At 36.9% G+C, this 26,490-nt stretch overlaps 2 protein-coding genes across 3 annotated transcripts in view; one reads left to right on the forward strand and one right to left on the reverse strand.

The window, feature by feature from the left end:
- Positions 1-1,787: 1,787 nt before the first annotated feature.
- slc25a16 (solute carrier family 25 member 16) lies at positions 1,788-14,237 on the reverse strand. Its single transcript, XM_041269448.1, has 10 exons — positions 13,920-14,237; positions 12,938-13,071; positions 12,101-12,193; positions 10,964-11,097; positions 9,880-9,943; positions 8,003-8,124; positions 6,607-6,673; positions 6,355-6,517; positions 5,327-5,395; positions 1,788-4,551 (listed from the first exon to the last, which is right to left on the reverse strand). Exons 2-10 carry the CDS (start codon positions 13,032-13,034, stop codon positions 4,395-4,397), a joined length of 966 nt encoding a protein of 321 aa, XP_041125382.1. The 5' UTR covers positions 13,035-13,071; positions 13,920-14,237; the 3' UTR covers positions 1,788-4,394.
- Positions 14,238-19,809: 5,572 nt separating this feature from the next.
- tet1 (tet methylcytosine dioxygenase 1) overlaps positions 19,810-26,490 on the forward strand; it is a 50,801-nt gene continuing 44,120 nt past the window's right edge. For both annotated transcript variants that reach the window (XM_041269373.1, XM_041269374.1), the window contains exons 1-2: positions 19,810-20,090; positions 20,908-22,662. In XM_041269373.1, coding sequence (XP_041125307.1) covers positions 21,085-22,662 — 1,578 coding nt within the window. In that variant the 5' untranslated portion in view covers positions 19,810-20,090; positions 20,908-21,084. The remainder of the gene's footprint in view (positions 20,091-20,907; positions 22,663-26,490) is intronic.

Consider the following 26,490-nt stretch of genomic DNA (forward strand, 5'->3'; position numbering starts at 1 on the left):
TTCAGATCCTCGGGGCTAGCAGCCTTCATAACCAAGCCTGGTCCTAACAGGATGGCTCATCGTTTGGGGATCTCTTCCTATCCTAATTTCAAGTGCGGTCTCCTCCAAGACCGCTCCTAAGTCCGGGCTCTCTCTGTCTGCTACTGTACCACAGACAACTTGTTTCTGCTTCCTCTGCTCTATCCTTACAACCCCATGAATTGTCAAACAATTTCTCATCAGGAAAATAGAAAATTCTTTCCCGATACAATGAAATACAAGAAGTATTTGAAGGATACATGTTTTATAAAATTATTTTAAGTATTATGGATGTTGAATTTTGACTTAGTTGGTGTGACAAAAGGATATAAATTGATACAGTATTAAATGGACAACTTTTACTCAGACCTGCAGAGGCCGCCAAACACCACATATCTTTCTGAGTATGAGAAAATAAACTGGAATGCAAGATGGATATTCACAAAAGTGACATATTTGAAATTAAAGCCACATGAACTGTTAAAAGGTTAATCTACACATTTTTGTTTAATAATAGTATGAAATAAAACCAAGGTCCTATTGTAAGTGACTCTTCAGCAGCAGTTGTTGATGCATCTTTCACCCCTTAATCTCTGTAAGTCGCTTTGGATAAAAGCATCTGCTAAAAGACTCCTTAATAATATGTAAAAAGAAAATCTTTATTTCGTCTGTGCCATGCAGTTTAAAACTGAACCATATAAGAACATAAGAGCATTTATAAAGGAGAGGAGGCCATTCGGCCCATCTAAGCTTGTCCAGTTCAGAGTAGCTGAATGATCTCAGAACTTTGCCAATCTGTGTGTGAAGAAGTGTCTCTTTTTCACTGTCCTAAGTCTATCTCTACTTAATTTCCAACTGTGTCCTCTGGTCCTGGTTTCTGTACTGTGCTTAAAGGCAGTAAATGATTCTCTGAAGAACAGTTTGAAAGTCTCTTGTTAGTGAAAGCAGAGAACACGTTCATTTTGTCTCTGAAATGCTCCTCTTGTACGATTTATACCCACACTGACCCATAATTATTTTACAATATTCTTCATTTATATATTTTTGTTCCTCTGCAATTCTTGTAATACAAGAAGAAAAAATTATATGATAAATGTTTTGCATGCAAGTGTTTCTCAATATCTTCAATCAACCAAATGCACAAGGCTAGTGAGCAGCTCATCTCATCTCAGGTGAGCAGGTTCCGATGCAGGGGTTACTTTACTGATGGTGCACAGCCACGTGTATGTCCTAGCTACTGTTAGTTAGGGCAGTGGTTTTCAACCTTTTCATCTCAAGTACCAGTGTTTCCAGCAGGGACCACCCGGTGTACCAGTAACTATGTGTAACCTAAAAGAGAGCCCTACCCCCTTACAACTGATTTTCTCACTGAAATCAACAACAGAACGGCTGCTTTGGTTCTCCACAAGTAACCTTAAAAGTTCACAACAAATAGCCCTATTCTAATTTCTGTGATTCAGTAGTACAAACAGATACATTACGATTGAGGGAGCGTTGTGGTTGATGAATCATATTGTCATAAAGAACACTTGGTGTGTACCAGTTGCAAGCCTGCCACACACCAGTACTGGTGTGCATACCACAGGCTGAAAACCACCGCGTTAGGGGGATGGATGTACAGTCCAAGATTTGATTTCCCTTTCTCAGTGTCTCAAAATGTAACAAGATGCTCTAATTTAACTATTTCCATTGAAAGTTTTTTTTTTTTTTTTTTTTTTTTTTTGCTACTGAGAAATAATTAAAAGACTGAACACATTTGAAAACCACACATTTATTCAAACCACATACATTTTGTTTTTAAAATAACAATGTCCGTTATTTCAAAGACACTGCTCCCACAAAGCAAACCAGGGGGAAAAAAATGACATCCCTTCAACCTGTATTACAGTAAAAGACAATCATAAACACCACACATAAATAATGTATCAGAAGGACTCATGTATATAGAATATAATAGTACTACCAGGCATAGCTTTGTATTTGCAAATTTGAAACATATAATGTTATCATGTCTAATATAGTTATTTTCCTCAGTACCACACCAGAACATTCACAGCACTACTTACTTAGAATTTGTCACCACTGCTACAAATTAGCATAGATCAAAAGTACAAAATACAGTAGATTCTGGTTAAACAATATATATGATTGTGTTGTCTAAAAGACCAACTACACGTCACAGCAGTACTATGTGCACACAGTGCATTACAATTGTATTAATAGTAATATATTTTATCAGAAAAAATAAAAAAAATGTTCTTCAACTCCAATGCTTTCAGAATTGAAAATGAAGCATGATAAATGCTGAGTGGAAAACATTTGATATTAAATGCAACTATTGAGAAACAATAAAAAAAAAAAAAAACTAAGATTTTGTGCAGCAGAAATGACTCAAGTGTTTCTTGTGAAAGACTATATACCCCATCACTCTGAATATAAGGGAACCATGTAATAAGTGTAGTAAGAAGACAAGTTTTAAAAAAGAAAAGAATGTTCTCTATTATTAAGAACCTGATCAGAAGAATCAAATTCCAAAAGAACAATTGTGTAAGGTTTTTAACACCTGCGTATGTCTCCATTACAAACCAAATGGGAAAGTATTATTGGAAGACATTGCAGTGACTCTAGAATCTTACTCGTTTTCATTCTTGCTTATTTTAGTGAACAAAAGCTGCTGAAACATCACCCACATGCGGTCCAGAGACTTGGAAAGGAAGAGGTCAGTTACTAAATGAAAAGTACATGTTTATGCTATTCTATTTACACTAGGGTTAGCGAGTATGCGTGTATGTAAAGATGAAGGTCACAACCACAAAATTAAAGATCATAAAATATACAAATATATATTATAATATGTAAACTAAATGAGCTTTTCCCTATTTCCTTATTCACTACTATGGTTTTAAAATGGATATCTTCCGCTACAAAACTAAAATAACACATTGGTGTATTTGTGAACAAAAGCAGTGCAACCCCAGTGGAAGAGAGGTTAAAACAATGCACCGATACATTAAAAAGACACTAGAGTGAGAATCATAGAATACAGCTGTGTATCAAATACAAAAACAATGAGGTCTAGTTCAATGATCTTAATACAACCAGCCTTAAATACAGAAAGGTGTTCTTTTGCGCACTTCATTCCACTGTATTGTATTGTATTTAGTGACCAGGGAGTCAATCAATCACCCCTGCAGGAAAACATCAGTGGGACTTGCACTACGTAGAAGGAAGATAATTCCCACCTCTATTTGAATCATTAAACTAGATCCAGTATAACTAAAATGTGCATTCTCATTCATCCAGATCCCTAAAAAAATGACACCATAGCGTGACAACCATAGGCTGTGCAGCAGCAGCTTTATAAAAAATACTACTTAATTGCATGACACAAAATCAAACCTGACCTTGAGAATCACTGAAAGCTTTTGGTCTCTAAACAGAAAGTCGCAGACCTACAATACGGGTGCTGGATACATTTTGCCAATGAGTTTCCAAAACATGAGGTTAGATCTGAGCTGCTGAAGAAGAGAATTTACAGGAGGTGCCTATTTATGGTGATTTTAAAAACTGCTATTCGGTCAGTAGTTACATTTTACACTGTTCATACTTTGCTGCCATTCTAGTTTGTTTAGGTCCTTACAGGTAGTTTCAGCTATAAGGGCACAAGCTTCCTTCGCCTTGAAAGCTACTTGCCTCTATGTGAAATAGTGTTGCTTCTGCTACTTTACTGCAGCAGAATGTGCAACAGCTTTCTTAAATAATAAAGAAAAAGTGCTGAAATAAATATTCAAAAACTTGCTTGAAATGTATTCTTTTGGCAAAACATTAGTATAAAGATAACATTTAAAAAAAAAAAGCTTTTTGTGAAGTGTGATACTGGTAAAAGTGTTAACAGCAGAAATAAATAAAATGTTTCCTATTACAGAAAGTGAGTTTGTAATTTAGTGGGATACAGGGTTCAGGTTTACTGCCTCTACTCAAAAACACTGCTATTTTTTTTCCAGTTGATTAAAAAAAGAACATTCACTTTTTTCATTAGAATTTTTAAAGAATATTTCAAAAGAATACTCAAACATCTACTTTCTTCCTTGTGAAAACAAATCAATCACAATAAAACAACAAATAATACAAAAATAGATTGATTTCAAAAAGCTATCGGCAAGAGGACATTCATTAAACTGGCTTTTTAAACCACTATTTAAGGCTGTAAATTACAGTTTTCCTTTTAACAGCTGGTGATAGCCTTATCGCTGATTATCAGCAATTGTCGTACAACTTTCTACAGGTTTGTGAAACCGTTGTTTTTGTTGGCAGATAATTCCACTGACTTATTAAAAAACATGTATATTGTGCTGGGTATATCACAGAATGTGTCCTCAGTTGAGATATAAGGTCTGCTTCATAAACTCATAGGTGGTAAAAGCAACAGCCTGGGAGGGAATACAGCGAATGTAGTTCAGGGAAAGCCCACGGTACAGCCCTTTCTTCACTCCATACGTGGTGTACACATGCTTCAGCGTGCTGGACAATGTACTGTCAAAAGAGAAGGGGAATGTCAGTTGTAAATAAATCTGTCGCTCCCTGTCAAAGTTACAATACTAAGCTGTAAATCGTTAATTTAATTTCAACAAAATAAATAATTTTTAGCAAATGCTTCTCATACACCTGTGTAAACCTGTTAGTCCACTACTGTAGTGCAATTGAATGACTTTTTTTTTTTTTAATGCAACACAAGTAATTTTCTCTTTTTGCATTTTATTTTTCAGGGTAATAATAAAGTTATTTTTAAAGCAGCTGTGGAGAGAAAAAAAAGAAACCCCTTAACCTGTTTAGATTAAAACCTGTGAGAAGGTGTTGTGTGTACTTATCAGTATGCTACATTCTGTAGTTCATACAATAAGGCCTTTTTTCTATTATTGTTCCTATCGTTTGCCCAGTTTTGTTGCTCTGATATATCTTAGCTGTGGAATTATGCTCACCCTGTTTTGATCATTAGTAATGTAAAATCGGATCATTTTTATTGGCCTGATGTCCCTGTATTATTCAGGTTGTTAATGTTAGCATCCCTTTAATTCTACAGATCTGAACCACTGAAAAGAAAAAAAACCTGCACTTCCATAATTGAAAAACATGTTAAAATCTCAAAGTAGCTATCGTGAAAGAATTAGTACAATGGAATCCACTTAAACCTACGTAAAGTAAACTTCATATGTTACTTTAAGCAATATTGTACATTATTTTTTTAAAGATTGTAATGCACATAAAGGATTTCTTCTTTATTCAGTCATTAATTGGAATGAATACTTACAGACATTTCTTAGAATCTGGCAGGACTGATCCCAACTGCATCCGACGTCGCGCTACATCCAGTGGATAGCTGTTAAAACACAGGTCTTGTAAGAGTAATCTTAAACATGACACACAACAGTGGTCCTACACAAGTATCTTTTATAAATGACACACATTTCAATCAAAAACTGCCCACTGAAAGAGTCCTGTTAATCAGAAGACGTCATTTGTGGGTTTATTTTGGAAAACCATGAGTATGTCTGAAGCATCTTGCGTGGGTGTGGGGTTGCAGATGGGATCGTTATACCTGCCACAGTCAGACTGAAACCAAGACTGAGTTATATTACAGTCCTGAAAAAGTTCACCTGTGTCATAAAAAAATAACTTCAAAATCTGCAGTTAAATGTTTGACAAAACAATGACTGATATAATAGTGATAATAGCTATTTAAAAAGGATCTTAGAAAAAACAGAAAAAGAGCATGACCAGTAAAAACATTACAATAATGAGAAAGTGGATGTCGGCATGCTACCGACCTCTGAAGGACAAAGGCCAGCCCTACAGGTGTTTATTTGAGGTTACCAGGCATCTGGCCTGTAAGGTGTAGTGCGATGAGGAGAAACAGTCCCTGCTGGCTTTGCCTCCATAGCCAGCAGGGACCTGCACCCGCCGTCTGCACAACTCATCCTGCACACCACGCCACCAGGTGACAAGTTTTATTTAATTATCATTATATATTTTAAATCCCATTGCTCTTGATCTTAGCTCCAAGTTCTTCTGTTATGTCATAACTTGGCAGATAAACATTAATACTGGTAATAGCACCGATCATTAAGGACACTGAGCGTCTAAAATCAATTGTGTTCAGGACTTTTTAGAGCTAAACAGTAGCCTTAAAAATCCTGTAAATCCTTTAAATCCTGTAATAAATTATTATACGGCAGTATGTCTCCATACTCGTGCATGCACAATGTGAAAGCGCTTTGCATATTTCTACAGCCTGCATGTAATTAACACAAATCCAGCGAGCATAAATGTGAAACTTACGATATCGTCTGCGCTATTGCTCCTGCTATTCCACCACAAAGCAGGTTGATATGCGTTTTCAACACTAGGACTTCAGGGTTATCTGAAGAAGGTCTTCCAAGGAGGGTGGGTGCATGGGCAAGTCCAAGGCTTTTCAATGTCCCGAAGGTGAAAAATGAAAACCCTGTAATGGAATTACCACAAGAGAGGCTTCAGCTTTTTGCAGCTAATCAAAGCTTACTGTTGCCAAATTGTATTCTTCAGATATATTACCTGAATAAGGGGCCATTCCTATGACGGTAGGCATTAGTCCTCTATAAAATCCTGAGACACCTCCTTCCTTTAAAAAGATAGAAACTGAAGTTATTATGCACTTAAATGGGTTATAACTAATAAAACAGTTACATAAATGTACCTGTTGTGCACGTCCCATATACACTCACTTGAGCAGTTTTGAAGAAAGCACATGATTAAGCAAACATATTGTCTTTTAAATAAAGGATATCCGATACCATGCTAGGTAAAAGACAGTTCTTAGTTTGCATCCCTTACTTGCAGGAAATAAGTGAAATGACCTATAAAGTGAAACTTTAAAAAGACAACCTTAAAGCCTGAGAACATACTTTAACCTATTTAATAAAAGGCCATATATTTTATTGCCTATAACATGTGCTTCTTTCAAAACTACAAATGTAAGATATGTTAAATGTAATTATTTAATTAGCTAGAACCCCGTTAAAGTATTGCAGAACTTCTTGCAGTGCTTACAAAAAAAATCTAGGTATCTTGGTGTTATATTTTTAATCACACATGGGTCAATTCAACTGGGCGATACATTTCTTAACATTTACATGACAGCGTTCACCACAAGAAAGAAAATGTTTCAGATCATGCACCCTCCTGCAACAGTGCTGGTTTTGTTCCCAAAATATGCCACTCATTTCAAATCAGAGTGCCAGCATTGTTGCATGAAGCAGATACATTGATGTTTAGAATAATAATTATCTTTCTCCTGGTGACTGTTCCCAAGTAAAAGTTGCCTCTATCAGAAAATACTGATGACACATGGAACAATCAGATAGCAGCAGGTGGTTACAGAGGAAATATTTAAAATCAGGCAGGTGGAATTATTCACAATGTCACCAGGTGATTATTTATTTTGTGTATCACTATGGGTATTACGGTTAAACAGTTCCCTATATCTCTGTGGTTTTAAACAAGACAGATGTTGTTTGTTATATACATATTTGTTAAACGACTGCAATAAATCAAAGCTGCTGCTGGTTGCAGGTTGCATAGTGTTACATTTTAAATATCGCCTAAAAACAAATGAAGCAGCAAAGGATTTCTAATAATGTCAATAAAGCTAATCAGAGGTAAGATGACAGTACTCCTTTAAGAACAGAATTTGTATTAATGTGAATGAAAGGTAAACCTTATGGAAACCAATTCAACAGACATTCTGACCAGTGCATTGATTAATCCTAGAATGCTTTTAATTTCTTATCGTTAAAATGAGTGTATAATAACTGAATGTATAGCTTACGTTAGGGCTTCTTTCAGTACTTAGAAGTGTGAATTCTTCAGTCATGGTTTTTAGAAAAGGCTATATAGCATTATACCTGAATACATACAATACAGTTTTATCACAGTTCATCCGAATGCTTACGCTTTTGTAAATGGTCTGGAAAGCGTGGATAATCCCAGTGTATCTGTGGTGACCTTTTACTTGAAACGCAAGCCGCACTCTAATGACATCCAGTGGGTATGTGCAAATGACTGCTGTGATTCCTACAACCAGTGCGAAAAAAACAAAGCAAAAAACATACCGGAAATCAGTAATATTGTAATGCTGAATCAATCAAGGAAGTAGATTCAAATTATGTGTTCTTGTTTTATTTACCTTTTTCTTTCCAATAATTCTGAGTGATTATTTTTACAACTACTGAAATACTGTGTTTTATTTGTTGATAGGTTTGACGACTTTTACTCAAGTTTTGGGATCTAGTTACCTATATAACAGGCTGATCAGCCCAAGTGTCTACATACAGCAGAAATAAAGATCAGCTACTTTGGATCAAGTTTTTTTCTGTATTACTAGCAATACACTGCTGGGCACTAGATGGTGCTGATGTTTACAAATATAAAACACATAAAATTTCTATGGTAGCCAACTAGAACTTTGAACTCAGGTAAAAGAACCTTAACACCTTAAACAAAACAAACATTTGCAAAAAAAACATAAAAAATGATTGCATCATATAAAGTTCATGGGGCCGTGCAAATAAAATGTAAGTGTGTGTGTGTGTGTATATAGATAGATAGATATATAGATATAGATATAGATATACACACTAGCTATACACACAACTTCTCTAATAAAAGACACTGAGCAGCATTGCTGAATGCAGCACCAGGCTTTGCACCAGGGCAGAGGGATCCATATGCCTTGCAACCTGTATTTTAAAACTACCTTGTAGAAATATATTACAGCAATAACAGCAATCAGGCTTATCCTACAGTAGATCAGCTCTGTCTTCGTTATGTTTTTCCTTACTGTACCTTTTTTACCCATGCTTTACCATGTTTTCACTCTGCTTCTTAAACTAGATTTTACTAATGCAATCTTTTATAAGGGATCCGGCCAGTACAGTGCCACTGCCATTGCTGTATCACAAAGGAGTCCATACTTTGCCCCCTTCTGTAGCACACTGTGTTTATACACCACACTTAAAAGCCAACGTTTTCATATACATTATAAAACATATTTACTACACCAACATAAATACCAGAGCTCTTCTCCATGCAAAAATACTTGGATGTTAAAGGGTTAAAAATATCTATTCCTAGCAAACACACTTTCTACTATTACCTTTAACATGATTGACGCAGTGGGATCAATCTTACACACATGAATGCGGGATGAATGTGTATTTTGATTACAAAATGATTTACTTACTAAATTGGTAACAATGCTTCCGGTGACTAGGTCTGTCGCTGTGCACCTTTGTTATCTTTCCCTATTTGCCTAAGATCCTGCTTTCCTTTGTTACTTCTCTCACACAAATTGAAATTGCTTGCAGATTGGGCAGGGGGCCTTCCCTGCTCTTGGTTAATGTCGCGTCACTGGAAAAAGGAATCTTTAATTGACTTAGGAACGGAGGAGAAAGAGTAGGAGTCACAAATCAAGGAACTGGAAGTTTTGCTAAACCTGTAAATGCTGATATTTCTGAGGCTTGAAAATAATCAAAATACAGTTTCTCTTCATCTGAGAAAATGGAAGTCTGGGCCGATGGCATTGTTTGAGTTGAAGATAAAGGGATTATGAAATTTGTGAGTTTAGGTGTAAATATTGTGAGTTTGCTTAATTGGAAAGCGACATAAAAATATTAAAGAATTACAATTATGAAGTTTATAAGTATATTTAATTATAAAACAGAGATACAGATAAGAGTCCAGTCCTAAAAGTTGTGAAGGTTGCATGCATCATGCACATGTAGCAAGCAGGGTTTTTTTTTTCTGTGAAATTTAATACAATAGCTTTACCTGCCATAGATCCAGCCATTAACCGGTGAACATGTCCAGATATGCCTAACTTTTTGCTCAGTAACTGTTGAAAATAAACAACATTTGAAATGTATTTGTTATATGTACAGTGCTCTCTCTTTATTATACGTCAATAAAACATGAAATATTAAAAACAGTGACTCAGTGAGGGGCCCTTATACAGTAAAATGTACAATTTTTACTATTTTTATGGTGGATTAACCAAATTAGTGGAGCACTGTAACTGTGTGGACACATTAAGTTTGTGCTGATGAAAACATTTCAATATTTTTTAAATAATAAAATTAACTGAAAAATAACAACCCTATTGTACATTTCGGCTTAAAGAACAAAAAGGGGGTGATTAAGAAACAAAATTTCACACTTCTATAGATTAAGGATGCCTAATGTCATGCCCCCCCCCCCCTGCAATAGACATACCTAAGATCAGCCCAATTCTTTATAGAAGGGCCACCATCACAGCTATGTATTGCCAGCAATATAAAAGGTAACTTGATCCAAACTAGCTGATTATTAGCTGTTGCAGGCTCTTACACTAATCCACAGACTAATATACAAATAAATACAGTATTTGAGCACTCAATGCAATTTATAATAATAATATCTATTTTTATATAGCGCCTTTCATAGTGGACCACCATCACAAAGTGCTTTACAGAGGTAGGCTGTGAACTTGCATTATATGCAGAGTCACTTAAAATTAGACCTTGATTACACCCCTTGTCCGCAGAATGGAGCACAACAAGGTTAAGTGACTTGCTCTGGGTCACACAGAGAGTCAGTCAGTGGCAGTGGTGGGATTGGAACTGCTGACATTCTGGTTACAAGCCCCTGGACTTTAACCACTGGTCCACAGTGTGGTATAGTGTTTTTAATTTGTGCTCCTGACATTTTTCTATACTTGCTAATAAGTACAGAAATATACAGTTAATCAAAACTGTTTAAAAGACTGAAACTACAACTTCAAGCACAGTAGAGTGCAAGTTCACCATACTCAAACCCATGACAATTGCTTCAGGTCAGCCTAAACTTTATACTAAAAAATGTTCATGAATGAAACTACCTTTTTGTATTGGTCAAATGCCATAAACTGAATGGCTCCGTAAGGGAAGATCCGAACCATCATGGCTCCATTTCCTTTGTACAGACCAAGGTAGCCTTCCTTCTGTGGAACAGCACGGAGAGTGGCGAAAACTCCTACAAGAAAATCGATTTAAAAAAGCTTGATTAAAAATCAAGCTTTGTGGCATCATTGCTGAAGCATGCATACAGAGGTCCCTGAAATCACCCCACATAATGCTACTGCAACTACCACACTGTCAAAACATTAACCTGCTACTCATCACAAGTTATTAGCAAACAAAACCCATCTTAAACAACATTTAAGTTGCTATTTGTCTTATCATTTTTTTTAATGAATATATATTTATCACACACCACATACAAATCAATGTTTACATCTTTATAGTGTAAACAAAAAATAAGCATCACTAAAACAGTTATACATGATGTCTAGCTAATAAAACATCAAGCAACACAAGTGGTATAGACACAGCAAATCACTAATCCAGTTGAGATGCATTCTTTAAGTTATTCAGTCTGGAAGTGCCTGAAAAAATTAAGTCTGGATAACATAACGGACAGTAAGCTTAACAACAAGAGACAAGGTTGTTGTGCTAATGAGAGAATGCATTGTTTTTAAAGGCTTGGTTATTAGCCCTTTAAGTATGGAGATGTTGGTTTGGACAAGTGTGCAGTTCTTTTTGGATAGTGAATAGTTTCAACAAACCAAAATAAACAGCCCTATATGTTTTATCACTAACAGTTAAGATTCTATGTAGCCCCTTTTAAGCAGACCTAGACACAAGAATTGAAGGTTTTACAGCACTCTCATGCCGTTTTTATTATTTATAGAAATGAAAGTGAAAAATCAAAGCAAAAAGCTAACTCCCACATGGAGTACTAACTAAAACTGGACAGCTAAGCTGTTTACCGATTTAAAAAAAAAAAAAAAAAACTTTATAAGCACACACAAACAAAAGGCAGGTGGCACACTAATCACAGGCAGGTGTCCCTCATTAAACTTAGAGGCAGGTGTACCGCCTTATGGCATTCTGGGAATGTAGTGTCCCCACTACCTCTCCCTATTCTGCCACAATACATTGAGAGGTTTATCATGCCATAAAAAAAATGTGCTTACCTAGATTTTTATAGTGGGGATTATGAGCCTGTAATAAAATCTTCACCCTGTCCAAAGGTGCAATGGTTGTCTTGGCACAACATCCTGCAACACCTATGCAGAACACATATACAAAACTGTTACATGTACTGTCATAAATGTTTAGATTGTACACAATTAACATGGTTGTAGCTAACAAAATAATTTCGTAACTGTGAATTGTTGTTTACTTCACTTTACTGGTCTCTAATGTGCAGTTTTGAAAGAAGCACATGTTACAGTAAGCATTTATTTTCATTTTAAAACCTGAATTGTGGCACTACACAAGGTTATAGAAATATAGAATTTCAAAGCCATGCTTGCACTCCCTTGGTCATTTCACCTGGAGAGTGAAATGGTCTCCGTCATTAACATCTTCATTGCTGTCATTAACCAATCAGCTGCTTCCCTTTTGACTGACTTGCTTTCAGCCAGTAACACGCTTTGACCATGAAGACACTGCTGAGGTGAAATGAGCAGTCTAGAAAGTAAAGAGGTTTAACAGACACCCTGAGAGTAATGCATGGCAACTAAGAACTTTCTTTAACCTCGTGTAGGACCAGATCATTATTTAAATTGAAAATGCGCAACTATGTCTGTTCTTTAAAAAACTGCACATTTTAGACCTCTGTAGATAACAGTTCACACAATAGCTCTTGAACAGCATTCTTCAATCTGGTTTGTAATGCTTTTGTTCACAGTAGCAGAGCTGGTGGTCATAAACATTTCAGGACACCAGTTTAATATTTTAGTACTGTTGAATTAAGCCTAGTGTCATTAAAATAACATCTCCTTACAATCAAAACATGCTCTCCTTACCTCCTGCTACAAAAGAGCGAAGCCAGTAATATTCTTTACGAGCTGGTGTTGGTAGTCCAGGGGGAGCAGAGCTGGAAACTGTTCCTTCTGTAGCCATACTGAATTCGAGATTAAATCCTATACAGTCCCATATCCTATGTATACAAAAAACAAAAAACAAAAAAAAAAAAACACATATCAGCCTAGTAAAGGGAGATTGTGCACTTTGAAAATTACACCAGGTGTTCATAACTGATTTAACTTGTTCCGTTTTTAAAAAATTTTCTCTGGATGTAAAAAATTTTTCACTAAATGATTTTTTACATTTTTTCATGGCCTTAATTCGTCTATACCTTATCTGCTTTTAGCCGAGACGTGTGTTCAAATTATATTATATATATATATATATATATATATATATATATATATATATATATATATGTGTGTGTGTGTGTGTGTGTGTGTGTGTGTGTGTGTGTGTGGTAACTTCTGCTGCAAGGCGCTAGTTAGTTCATGTATACTACTTTTAAACTGCATAGATCGAGATGATTTTAATTCCTGGGTTTCAGAAAGGTACCTAAAGCACCAAGGTCAGTTGTTCTCCATGGAACGTGATTACTGTAACACTGGCCCCGTCACTTCTACTGATCATTATCAGACAGGACATAACAGAATTGCCAAAAAAAGCAATCATTAAAGCTACACCATTTTTTAAACTAATTTATGAGAGAAATGACATAACTAAATTGGCTTGTGTTACATTAATTAAAAATTACGCTTTACTAACCACAGAGCTGATACCTGTCATTTCAATCGAAGAAAAAAAAAAAACCCTACAAAGAGCCTACAAACTTGGAAAACATCAACTAAAAATATATAAACACTCACATAAACAATATTTAAAAGTGCGTATATAATTGGCAACAGGTGTCAATTCTTCCTGACGTTATTTAATTCCCCGGCGCCAGGATTTTCTTAGAAATTGTTCAAGCAAAATATATACCTGTCACAGATAGTCCTCCAAATCAAGAAATTGCTCACAACTTCACAGTTGCAATGCTTGTGCAACAAGATCCAAGTATTTCATTTAAAAGAGCAAGGTCAGTTGTCTGGTGTTACACAACGTGAAGAACCTTCTCATAAGACCCTCCCAGTCATATCCGGTAGCTAGCGGGTAGCAGTTCATTAAATTGTCACATTGTTTTAGTTAGTATTCCATAAGAAATCTTTAGCTTTGCACTGTTTTCTAAATTGTATTGTATTGTAAACAGAGCTGTCAGTTTTCTGTACGGTCCTCGTCGCACAGTATGCACAATCAGAGTTTCCGCTTATTTTACTTCCGCAAAGAGACTTCACTCACACAGAACTGATCTAGAAGAAATGCCACAGTGAACTGCAAAGGCGCAAGGTATTCTATGAGCTGCTTGAGTGTTAGCTTTACTGTTAACGTTGTGGGGATAACGGTTTGATTAACACGTAGCACTAAGAGCCAGGGTTTAACAGACAAGCACTTCCAACAGAAGCTGGGCTTTCAAAGACATTATTGTGATTAAAGACAATATAGTGATTCTAAGTAAAATTAAACGCTCCTCTGCAATGCGTGTAAGGTTGTGTTCGCGTGATGTGTCTTAAGACCCACTAAACGTAAAAGCTATGGAACTATTCAGCATTAATAATAATCTAAGCGACTTCACATCGGTGTGAGTTAGTTTAGTGCTATACTGCGGGTTATGAAGGATCGAGCCCGTTACTTATGTATTGTGACACACAAGTGCTACAGTAGCCCATGTCACATACAATTTAAACACTGAACAAGACCCAACTTTTTTTCCACTTGAACAACGTGCAAGACGCTGCATTATGAAGTGCACTTACATTTTATGGCTGGTATTTTGCAATGTGTTTAAAAACTTGTGCAGAATTTTTAATTAGATGATGCCACCACCGTGACATGGGATGATACCAAATTAGATGAGGAAACACCATTTTTGTGTTCTATGCCTATATTGTCAGGACATTAGGGAACTCCAGATGTGGTTATTGTTACCATTTTGTTACCATTTGAAGTGATAATAAAATGCTTTGACAGACGCATGAACCAATGAATAATCTAATGCTTTTTAATCATTTATTGTCCAAATATTTTGAAATTGCCTGAAAAAAGCAAAACACTATACTTCATACAGTTAAATTACTTGTACATTTTACAGTTAAATAACATGGCTGGGTAACACCCCTAACAGAATCCCAATCTCTTTACCCAGCACAGATGCACCAGAACTCACATGAAAAGCTTTCAATACAGTGTTCACATTGTTTCCCCCTAAAATACATTCAGCCACTGGCTCGGATTCCTCTCACACTTTTACTTATTTTACTGTAACTACAAGCTGTTTGGATGAATTTCATCTAAGTTAATAATTACATGAATACATGTCAACAGATGTAACCGTGAGAAAAGAAATGTATTCAGGGGTAATTAGCAAACTTGTGAAATTTGCAGACGACACAAAGCTTGGGGGAGTGGCAGTCACGTTTACAGCTGCCCAGGAAATCCAAAAAGACCTAGACCACATACATAACTGGGCAGAAACGTGGCCAGTTAAATTCAGTGTCAACAAATGTAGTGTTAATGTCGTTACAAAAATGTAAGATACAAATACCACAGGAGGGGATAGAATTAGAACAGGTTCACCAAGAGAAAGACCTTGGTGTTATAAGAGATTCATTGCTGTTAGCCACTACACAGTGTGGGGAATGGGGGAAGCAATCAAAAAGACAAACACAATGCTCGGGTATATAGCCCAAAAGTGTAGAGTACAAATCCAAGGAGTTTATGATGAGGATATATAACACACTGGTGAGACCACACTTGGAATACTGTGTCCAATTCTGGTCACCTCAACACCAAGGGGGCATTGGGAGAGACCAAAGAAGAGCAACCAGGCTTAATCCTAGGGTTTAAAGGACTAAGTTATGAAGAAAGGCTGAAACTACGTATTTAGCCCAGAACAAAGAAGAATCAGGTGGACATGACTGAAGTCTTTAATTACCTATGATGCATGATTTTGGTATATTTTAAATTAAGGTTTAATCTATCAAAACATTTTCTTTTTAAATAAGTCGAAAGTTTAAACTATGTGTATAGGGCACATTAACTTCTGATTCAGTACACAGCTGTCTATGATTGCTTGTTTTTTGTTTATCATGAAATTAAAATGTACCCACACTGTCTTAAAGACCATTTGAGGTACTTAATTACATATATTGAGCTATGTATTGGCAATGTTATACAAACTTTTCATGTTAAATGTGTCAGTAACCGTTTTTTTGGCATCTCACCATAGCGGCCTTATTGAGGTCATGTGACTTGATATTTCTGCATATCGGCCTCTTTGAGGTACCACATTATCTTTATATTTGATACAGTTCAGTAATAGGTATTGTTCACAGAAGCACATTGTCTAGTTATGGATTAAACATTTTAATACATACAGCCAGGTAAGAAGGTAATGATTCATGGGTAATCATATAACAATAGCCATTTTCTAGGACTTTACACTTTCTGAGAAATACACCTTATTTACTACAATTACAGTTTCCCTTATAAACACACCAATTAACAAATAAAAGTAATATCTGGTCTAAACCAATAAATCAGTTGAACGATTCAGGTATAATGTAGCTTTTAAAAGATGCTGTTTGATGAGTGTGTCAGATAACAGTCTCTCCAGTGGTGTTCCACAGTTTGTTTTCCAAAACACAAAGGAACATAGCTTCAAAGCATTACCTTCAGTCTTTAATTAACTCCAAAGGGAAATAAAAAAAACATATAAATGAGAAACAAACACGTTCAGAGTGTTAAGAAAACTTGGTTATAGCATTTCTTAGTTGTTTGGTTCTAGTTTTGTAATAATAATAATAATAATAATAATAATAATAATAATAATAACTAAAACTGCCAGGCAGTTTTACGGCTCCCAAGCCCCAGTATCAGTACAAATCTAAGCGTGTTTAGTTCTCAATATGCCAAGTTTAAAATCAGCAACTTCAACAGTTCCACAGTAGATGATTTTGAAAGTTTGTTTTCCAAAAATGCACCAGGCTGCCATCTTGTTTAACGCACAAATGCCATTTTTGGAAATGTTAATTTTACCGACACAGGCATGATGGTTTTCAAGTTTGGAGTGTCTCAAGTGAACCATTTTTAAACGGAAGCAGTTTTAAATATAGGAAGAAAATGTAGGAGTGGCAGCCATATTGTTTCACGAAACATAACCATTTTAACATATTTGTATTTGTTGTCAGCGGAACGATGACTACTAAGTTTGGAGTCTGTTGGTCAGACGGTTTTCAAATAAAAGCAGTCTGCGCTTAAGGGCGCGTAATGTGAAATTTGCGGCAGCCATTTTACTATCGAATTGTATCACAGCAACTTCTGCTTTGCAAGCAGGTTTGGATGGTGATAATATATGACAAGTGTCAGATCAATCACTTAAACTGTGCCAAAGAAGAACATTTCGGGAGGTTTCGAGAAGAAATGCGTCACACGGCCATTTCAGTTTAACACCAGTTTCTTAAAAGTCAGTTGCGTTGCTACAGTATCAAAGATGATGCTTGTGAAGTTTCGAGTTAGTCAAGTAAATCATTTGTCAAATGAGGCAGTTTTAAATTTCAGATGTAAACATACACCTGACGGCCATCTTGTTTTATAAAACATAACCATTTTGACATATTTGTATTCCATAGTTACTGGGACAGTAACTACCAAGTTTGAAGTTTGTTGGTGAAACGGTGTTCAAATAGCAGCAGTTTGCTGTTAAGGGTGCGTTTTGTTAAAGTTTGTGGCAGCCATTTCGACATTAAAATTTATCGCAGAAACTTCTGCTTCGCAAACTTGATGCGGGGTTTGGATGCTGATGATATATGCCAAGTGTCAGATCAATCGTTTCACCGGTTCCCAAGAAGATTTCGAAAGGTTTCTAAAAAATGCATCAAACGGCCATTTTTGTTTCCAGGCAACACAATTTTTTAAAAGGCAGTTGTATTGATACAGTATCATATAAGATGTTTATGAAGTTTGGAGTTAGTCAAGTAAATCGTTTGTCAACTGACGCAGGTTTAAATTTCAAATGTAAACGTGTTTTATAAAACATCAATATTTTCACATATTTCTATCACACTGTTACTGGGACGATAACTACCACGTTTGGAGTTTGTTGGACAAACGGTTTTCAAACAGCAGCAGTTTGTTCGATAGGGGCATGTTTCGGTAAGATTTGTGGCAGCCATTTTGACATAAAAATTTATCACAGCAACTTCTGCTTCGCAAACTTGATGAAGGTTTGGATGCCGATGATATATGCCAAGTTTCTGATCAATCACTTCACCGGTTCCCAAGAAGAATATTTCGAAAGGTTTTATCGAAAAATGCGTCACGGTGCCAATTACAAGGACGCAGCAGCACACTTTTTTCAGCATCTGACAGCCAATGTATCCAGCTTGTTACCTGCCAAGTCAGAACCTGATCAGTCACACAGCTTCGAAGCAGCAGCAGTTTAAAGTTTTGGGAAGAACTTTAACAATAACAATAGGCTTCCCAGCCTTTGGCTTGGAATAATAATAATAATAATAATAATAACCAGCATTTTAAAAACCTTAAAAACATGAGTAAACGCTTTGAAAACATTACCAAAAATGACTTATTTAAAGTTTTTTGACCTCCATGTTGGTCCCCTTATGCTGTTTTTGCTGAACAGTGAGTTCCTTTTTCGTGTCACCCTGCTTTATTGAAACAGGGTATACTCTCTGATAAAGCAGTGCTCAAGCTAATGAAATAATGTAGTCATCTTTAAATCTGGAATACAATGAAGATATACTTTTGTAACCAACTTTAAGGTACTGTAACAGCTAACCCTTTGTACTGTCACAATTTCCATTGTAAAGCTAGTTATATTAAATTATAAACTGCCATATGAATAGTACGGGAATGCAGTCTTCTTATTGGTTGCTGTGGAGGTCATTGATGGCCAGGAAATGCCCTCAGAATGTCAACACAACCATCACCGATAAAGTGGAGTAAGGCCAGTCTGCCAAAAAGAACATCTATAACTGTCACTGTCAGAACAGCAGCAAACCCATGAAATAATTGCTGTAACAGGTCACAAAACGATTCCTCTATAAAGAACTATTGGTTCCATCTGTATCCAACAAACGAGAACGGTCTTCACATTTTTTCAATGGCTTGATGCCTGCAATTATTGATGTCTGCCAGCCGGTATTAAATGTTTACCCTGTCTTAAATAAATGCAAAACTATTTCGATTTTTTTGTATGTTTAGTTTGTTTGTTAGGAAAAAAAAAAAGTTTCCCTTTGCTGTTCACAGGCAGAATTATACCGGCAAATGAACCGCTGCAGTAGGTTATAAATCTTAATGTAACTGCTGTTAAAACCATAAAGACGGTTTATAATAGCAATAATGCCCACCAGGCAGGGCATTTCCTGGCAGTTATTGCCCTTCCTGGGTAAAACAGAAAATTGTATGATACACGTTTTGATTATAAATCTTGTCTTTAAGACCAGCCGAAATGCTTGTCAAATAATTTTACTAGTTCTATTACTATGTTTTTTGTTATAGCTCTACATAGAACGTTTTCTCAGCTATGAATAGAAAGTCAGTACGGTTAAATTGATTTTAAAAATGGATTGAACTGTTCATGTCGACAAACAATCTCTGAAACTTGTTTAATATCAATATTACAATCATACTTGTTTTACTGCTTATATATACAAATACAGTATTTCATTTTTGAGAATACTTAAAGTGAGAATCCATTCCGGGATTTCCCAGTCTCCCTTAAACGGCCATTATTAAAGAGCCTAGTGGAGTCGACAATCGAGACTGTACAGGGCTTGTCTGGAAGAGGCAGTGCATAGAATGGAATGATGCAGGAAAGAGATACGTTGCAGTAATATATATATTTTTTAAAACAGTTTGAATGATTGACTGTGTTGTAACAGAACAGTACGCGCCCCTGTTGCACATTTTTGTTTCGATTGCATTCATGTATCTTTGTAAAGAAGTGGTACAGACAAGTGAAAACGAAGAAAATCAAGGATCGTCCGTGTGTTCTCAAGACTGGAGAATAGCACGGGCAGTGCAGCTAAACTTCTGGTATGTAGCTTTTTTCTGATCTTATCAACTGAAACATAAAGCCCGTGTCACTTTAAAACAAACTCGTATTGTGCGTTTGCTTAGTTCGAAAGCTGCCAGTGACTGTGTTTACAGCTGGACCGCATGATACAGACAAGGTACTGAACTTGCAACCAACAACGCGTGAAACTGTAACGTGCTGAGTTTGTTTATTTATTTATTTATTTTTAAAATAGCATGTAGAATTTTTGTTTTTATTTTATTTTTTTAGTTCTGCATGTTCTGCATGGATTACTATATTTGTAGTGGCTTATCAAACAGTTGTCAGTTTAAGGTTACTTTTTTGGTGTTTAGAATTACTTTGCTCATGGTCGTGCTTGTGTTGTTTTTTCACGGACCAGCGCTTTGACAGTGCTTGGAGGACTCGTACGGTCCAGCTCCATTCATGTTTATTAAAGCAACTGCTGTAAATAATAAAACAATATGATTTGCATATTTGCATATTATGAGACTAGTGTGTAAATAATTATACAATTATATATATATATATATATATATATATATATATATATATATATATTATATATATATATATATATATATATAGTAATTTTAACGGGGGTTTACAAAATTTTAATAGAACAATAAAATTGCCCCCAAAATTGTTTTTATTTATTTGCATTTTTTCCTGAAATGTGTTTAAGATGTGTGAAACTAGCAAAAACATTTACACGAGTTAGTGGCAAAATAAAATAAAACAAAATATTAATAGTTTGGCTCAGAACATGCAACTTTATAAGCCCTCTTAAAATAGATTATGATTTCTTTGCAATTTCAGGTTTTCCAGCCACACTGTTACCAAAACACAGAAATGAAGCTGTAAAAGCATGTTTTAGGTAAAACAAACAAGCTCAGAAGAATTAACAGGACACTTCCGATCTCATCACATTTCACCTGAAAGTGCTCATGCCTGCTTGCTCATCCAATCACCCTTTTATTTTGCTTTTCTCCAGCAATGCCTCGTTCTACCAAATCGGCTAAGCAAGCCGCCACAAGTAGAGTTAAATTAGGCAAGGCAAAAAAACGAGATGCTAAAACAGTTAAGAGACAGACTTTTAACTCTAATAAGGCTAGGGGGAAAGCGGTGCTTAAAAAGGTTGAAGATACAGGGAGAGCTAAAAACATAAAGTGTAATCTGAACCCACCTGTAAAGAAACTGAGAAGCACTGAAATCAGTAAATCCTTCAGTGGTGTTTCCCAGCGATTGCAGGGCGGCATTCAAAACACCTCCCTGGGAATAGGATCAGCAAGAATAAGACGTTTGGATAATTCCCTGAAGCAGCATCATGTCTCTGGCCATAGAATGTCTCTTCGGGGCAAACCTGTCTTCCAAAGCCTTCCCCAAGCTCCCATGCCAAACAGAAAACAGAGAAAAACTAGGTGCAGTCTGGCAGCAAGACGTAGAAAATGTAAGGCCAGCGAAATAGCTCCCGAGGCAGACTCGGAACAGAGAGAGACGGCTGAACTAGTTACAGATGATAACCTGTCAAAGCATGAAGCTGCCTTGTGTCCTGAGGAAAGCCCTGTCACTAGCAGCAAAGGGGACGCTGGTACGAAAAGCATTCACACAGCAGAACAGCTGCCTGCAGTGGAAAATGCTGCTGTCACGAACTCCCTGGAAATTGAGGCTTGTCCCGAGGCAGATTTTGAGCAGGAAAAATTCAGACGCACAGCGTTAGGTTCAGGATCCGAATCTGGCCCCTCAAGCCTGGCTTCAAGTTTGATTTTAAATGCCTCTGCTGCTGAGACACACGAAATGGAATTGCAAGACGTGAGCCCAGACATTTCTCAACCAAACACCACTCTGAAAGATTCTGAATCCTTTACTGGGAATTCAGTGTCACAAGAAGAGTCAGGCGGAGAGGATCCTATTTTGGATGCTGAACCTAACTTGAGCTCAGCATTAGTGAGCCCAAAGTCTCCAAAAAGTTCAACTGCCCCTGAGGACCCAGAGAAGTGCAGAGAGAGTTTAAATCCCTCTAATCCAAACCCAGAATCCAGATCACTTGCAGTAGATTTATCTGAGAGAGGACTTGGACCTGGGGAGTTTTTAAAGTCCAAAGAAGATACCACCATCCCTGAGACCTGGATAGGGTTGAACTTGGATTCAGAAAGCCCAGCTTTACATTACAATGTGAATAATAGGAATTTCAATGTTTCCAACTCAACAACTGGGCTAGAATCAGGAGCGCAAACTGACGGCAGTATAGAAACCAAGTCAATCTGCGGTTCAGAGATCACCACGTATGTGTGCAAGGAGGAACAAGGATCTCGCAGCATGGATTTGAACACATTGGGAGTTTTGCTTCTGTCTCCTCAAGCCAGTTCATCTGACCCGGACGGTGGTCAGCTCACTCCTTCTCTTACTGCTGGGAAGAAGAAACGGCGGCGGTGTGGCACCTGCGAGCCCTGTCTCCGGAAAGTGAACTGCGGGGAGTGCAGCTGCTGCAGGAACCGCAAAACCGGCCACCAGATCTGCAAGATGAGAAAATGTAACGAGCTGAAGAAGAAACCGCTGCTTTCCTCCCATGAGGTAAGGAATGTTTGCTGATGAATAAAACTTTATATAGAATTTTTAGAACTTGCTTTGGTAAACCTTTTTGGGATTTGTTAGTTATGAACCAAAATCATTAAGTTTCTAGCAGGTTGAACTTTTTTTGGCAGGAAACATGTCCATGGTATTAGAATCTAAATCACGGTGACCTTCTCTTGAATGAGTTCTGGGATCTTATTAGTTGAGGAAGCCTTTATTTCACAACCTCTAACACTGGTACCAACACCTGCTAGCTTTCAGCTATTGAATGCTATATAATGCTGTTCTACACACATACTGGGGAGTATGGAAGTGTCACCTATTTTATCATTGGCTGGGCAGATGAATGTTACTAATATACCTTGTTTTGAATTAGATTACCAATGATAGTAGTTCCTAAGGTTTGTACAGAGTTGGAAATTAAGGGGAGTTAGAATTTGGAAAGAGGGTAGGAGACATTTACACAGAGTGGTGAGGGTGTGGATTACCTACCATATTGTTGATGCTGAATCATTGTGGTCCTTTAAGACCCAATTTGACAAAGTTTTAAGATCAATTGGCTACGGTATTAACATTGATGAACCAATCCATTAATTTTTTTCACTGCTCCCTTTATTATTTTGCAGTGTAACATTTAATTTCTTACATTTTCTTAACTTTAAAAGCATCTGAAGGATACATGCTTCTCCATGCTGGTCTGTACCTGCCTCATTCATTTACAGGTAGTACTCTTTTATAAACACATTGCTGTGCCATCTTGCTTTACAGAAACTGTGACACAAGTAATCAGCAGAGGTTTCAAAGTTGTAGTTCCTGGGAAAGTTGAAATAAATAATGAGCATGATGCAGTGTATGTATAGAGCTTTTACTCAAGAGCCAACTTCCCAAAGTTTTGGTAACATACCTTTGTCAAGGGAAAGTGTATTTGAAAAAAAAAAACAGTGGAGGTACTTATATGCTTTTGATGCCATGGTAACAACTGAATATTTATATATTTATTCTACTAAGAACTAGTTTATGTATCCCCTAGGTAGCTAGTTCTGGCGCCTATCTATCTATCTATCTCTCTCTCTCTCTCTCTCTCTCTCTCTCTCTCTCTCTCTCTCTCTCTCTCTCTCTCTCTCTCTCTCTCTCTATATATATATATATATATATATATATATATATATATATATATATATATATATATATATATATATATATATATATATATATATATTTTTTTTTTTTTATCTACACATCCTACCCCACAACTTCCAAGTGAAAAAAATATTCTAGAAATTTGTAGAAAATGAATTCAAAACAAAAACTGAAATAGCTTGGTTGATGTGACCACCCCCCTTGTAATAGCAATCCTGAATTGGCTCAGGTGTAACCAGTTGCCTTCAAAATCACACACCAAGTTAAGTGGCCTCCACCAGTGATTCACATGATTTCCTGTAGGTTCCCTCTGCTGGGTAGTGCATTTCAAAGCAAAGATTCAACCATGAACACCAAGGCGCTTTCAAAAGAACTCTGGGACAAAGTTGTTGAAAAAAAATACCAAAGGCCTTGAATATCCTTGGAGCTCGTTCAAGATGATTATTAAGAAGTGGAAGGTGTGTGCCACCACCGAGACCCTGCCTAGATCAGGCCATCCCTCCAAACTGGATGAATGAGCAAGAAGGAGACTGATCAGAGAGACTACCAAGAGGCCAATGGCAACTTTGCAAGAGCAACATGCTTTTATTGCCAAGACTGGTCAAAGTGTACATATGACAACAATATCCCAAGCACTCCACAAATCTGGGCTGTATGGTAGGGTGGCAAGAAGGAAGCCATTACTCAAGAAAGCCCACCTTGAATCCTGTTTGAAGTATGTAAAAAAACACTTGGGAGATTCTGTAGCCATGTGGCAAAAAGTTTTGTGGTCTGACAAGTGGAACTTTTTGGCCTAAATGCAAATCGTTATGTTTAGCGCAAACCCAACACAGTGCATCACCCAAAAAACACCATCCCTACTGTAAAGCATGGTGGTGGCAGCATCATGTTACGGCGATGTGTCTGATCGGCAGGGACTGGGACACTTGTTAGGATATAGGGGAAAATGAATGAAGCAAAGTACAGAGAAGTCCTTGAGGGAAGACCTGCTGCCCTCTGCAAGAAAGCTGAAACACCTTTCAGCATGACAACGACTCGAAGCACACAGCCAAAGCTACACTGGAGTGGCTAAGGAACAAAAAGGTAAATATCCTTGAGTGGCCCAGTCAGAGCCCTGACCTAAATCCAATCGAAAATTTGTGGCATGACTTGAAGATTGATGCCCATCAACGTTGCCCAAGGAACTTCACAGAGCTTGAACAGTTTTGTAAAGAAGAATGGTCAAATATTGTGAAATCTAGGTGTGCAAAGTTGGTAGAGACCTATCCCAACAGACTCACAGCTATAATTGCTGCCAAAGGTGCTTCCACCATGTATTAACTCGGGGGTGGAGACTTATCCAATTATGAAATTTCAGTTTTTTGTATTTTTAATATAATTTTTTTTCTCAAAAACCTTTTTCCCCTTAGCAGTTGGAATATGGTGTGTAGATAAGTGCGGGGGTGGGAAAATCCTCATTTAAAAGGATGAAACTGAGGCACTGGCACAACAAAATGTGAAAAAAATTTCAAAGGGGTGTAGACTTCCTATAGGCACTATATATATTGCTCTTGGCAGCCAGTAAACACAGATCAGTTTTTATTCAATGCAAAAGAATGAGAGAAGCACCTTGGAAAAGCAGCTGTCATAAGCAGCTACAGATGTTCAGTCTGATGGCTCTAAATTTGTATTTGGTGGGGGATGAGGTCTTGCCTGTGCTCCTTGGTGCCTGGTGCAAGTGCAGTTGCGAGTGTGCAGGGAGCTGTTCTGCTGGCGGGGGCTGGCTGTCGACAGTTAATCCACAGGAAGGAAATCTTTCAAAAACTACAAGGGATGCAAAAGCAAACTCCTGCGTGGTTCCTTAAAAGCTCCAGCGCTTTAAGTATCACAGCCCAGAAGGTTGGAACAGGTTTCATTATTGTGATTATAAACTAACATGTACTGTGTTATAAATGTCAAAGAAAAGTTTAGGAAAGAAAACTTTTATTTGAAAAACTTGCATGACTCCCAAATAAGATTTTTTCTGAATTTATTTATTTATTTTTTTAAATAGTGAATAAGAATTTGAGCTTATGCCAAAACCAAGACAGCTGAGGTAAAATCTGGTAAGTTTAAATAAGGTAGGACTGTACCACAAATTTAGAATAGGGGTGGGGAGGAGGTGTTCTGTCAGTCTAGTTCACTGTTCAGAAAACATTGAAATACAATACATTGACTTTGTTTAAATTTACCAATACTTGTTTTAGGCGTACAGACACAAGCAGCTTGCCACTGTCATTTTGTGAGACAAGTTTGATCAGCTACTTGCAGAAATAAGAGGTTATAAATGACATCTTAAGGATTCTATTTAATCAGAAAATCAACCTGTGTTTGGCTCTGTAGTTTGTTTACATTCCTTTTAAAGGTTGTTTCAGCTGTGGGAACACAACAGTATCCCCCTTGAAACCACTTTGAGATTCGATGACTTTAACACAGATGTTCTTGCTATATCTGTTGCAGCAGGGGGCTGCATGTTATTTCTTTGCACTGGCTCAGGAAAGAAAAAACACAATTGTAAATAAAGAAAGAAAAGGGAAGTTAGTTGACCACTTTGCACTGTTCCTCTGGAAAAATCACAATGCCTTCACAGCAGAGCAAGGGGATTTGGTATAGGGAGACATTTGAATTATGATCAGTAAGATTCAGGAAGTATCTGTGTGGACTCTGTAT

The sequence above is a fragment of the Polyodon spathula genome, chromosome 13, assembly GCF_017654505.1.
Source record: "Polyodon spathula isolate WHYD16114869_AA chromosome 13, ASM1765450v1, whole genome shotgun sequence".
In the NCBI taxonomy this organism is placed as follows: domain Eukaryota; kingdom Metazoa; phylum Chordata; class Actinopteri; order Acipenseriformes; family Polyodontidae; genus Polyodon; species Polyodon spathula.

Excerpts from the sequence above, each read along its gene's own strand:
- slc25a16 (XM_041269448.1), bottom strand. The coding sequence starts at position 13,034 with ATGGCTACAGAAGGAACAGTTTCCAGCTCTGCTCCCCCTGGACTACCA. Across the intron at positions 8,125-9,879 it reads AATGGCTGGATCTATGGCAG|GAATCACAGCAGTCATTTGC; the intron begins GTAAAGCTATTG and ends CACTGGTTGTAG. Across the intron at positions 5,396-6,354 it reads GCAATAGCGCAGACGATATC|CTATCCACTGGATGTAGCGC; the intron begins GTAAGTTTCACA and ends GTGTTTTAACAG.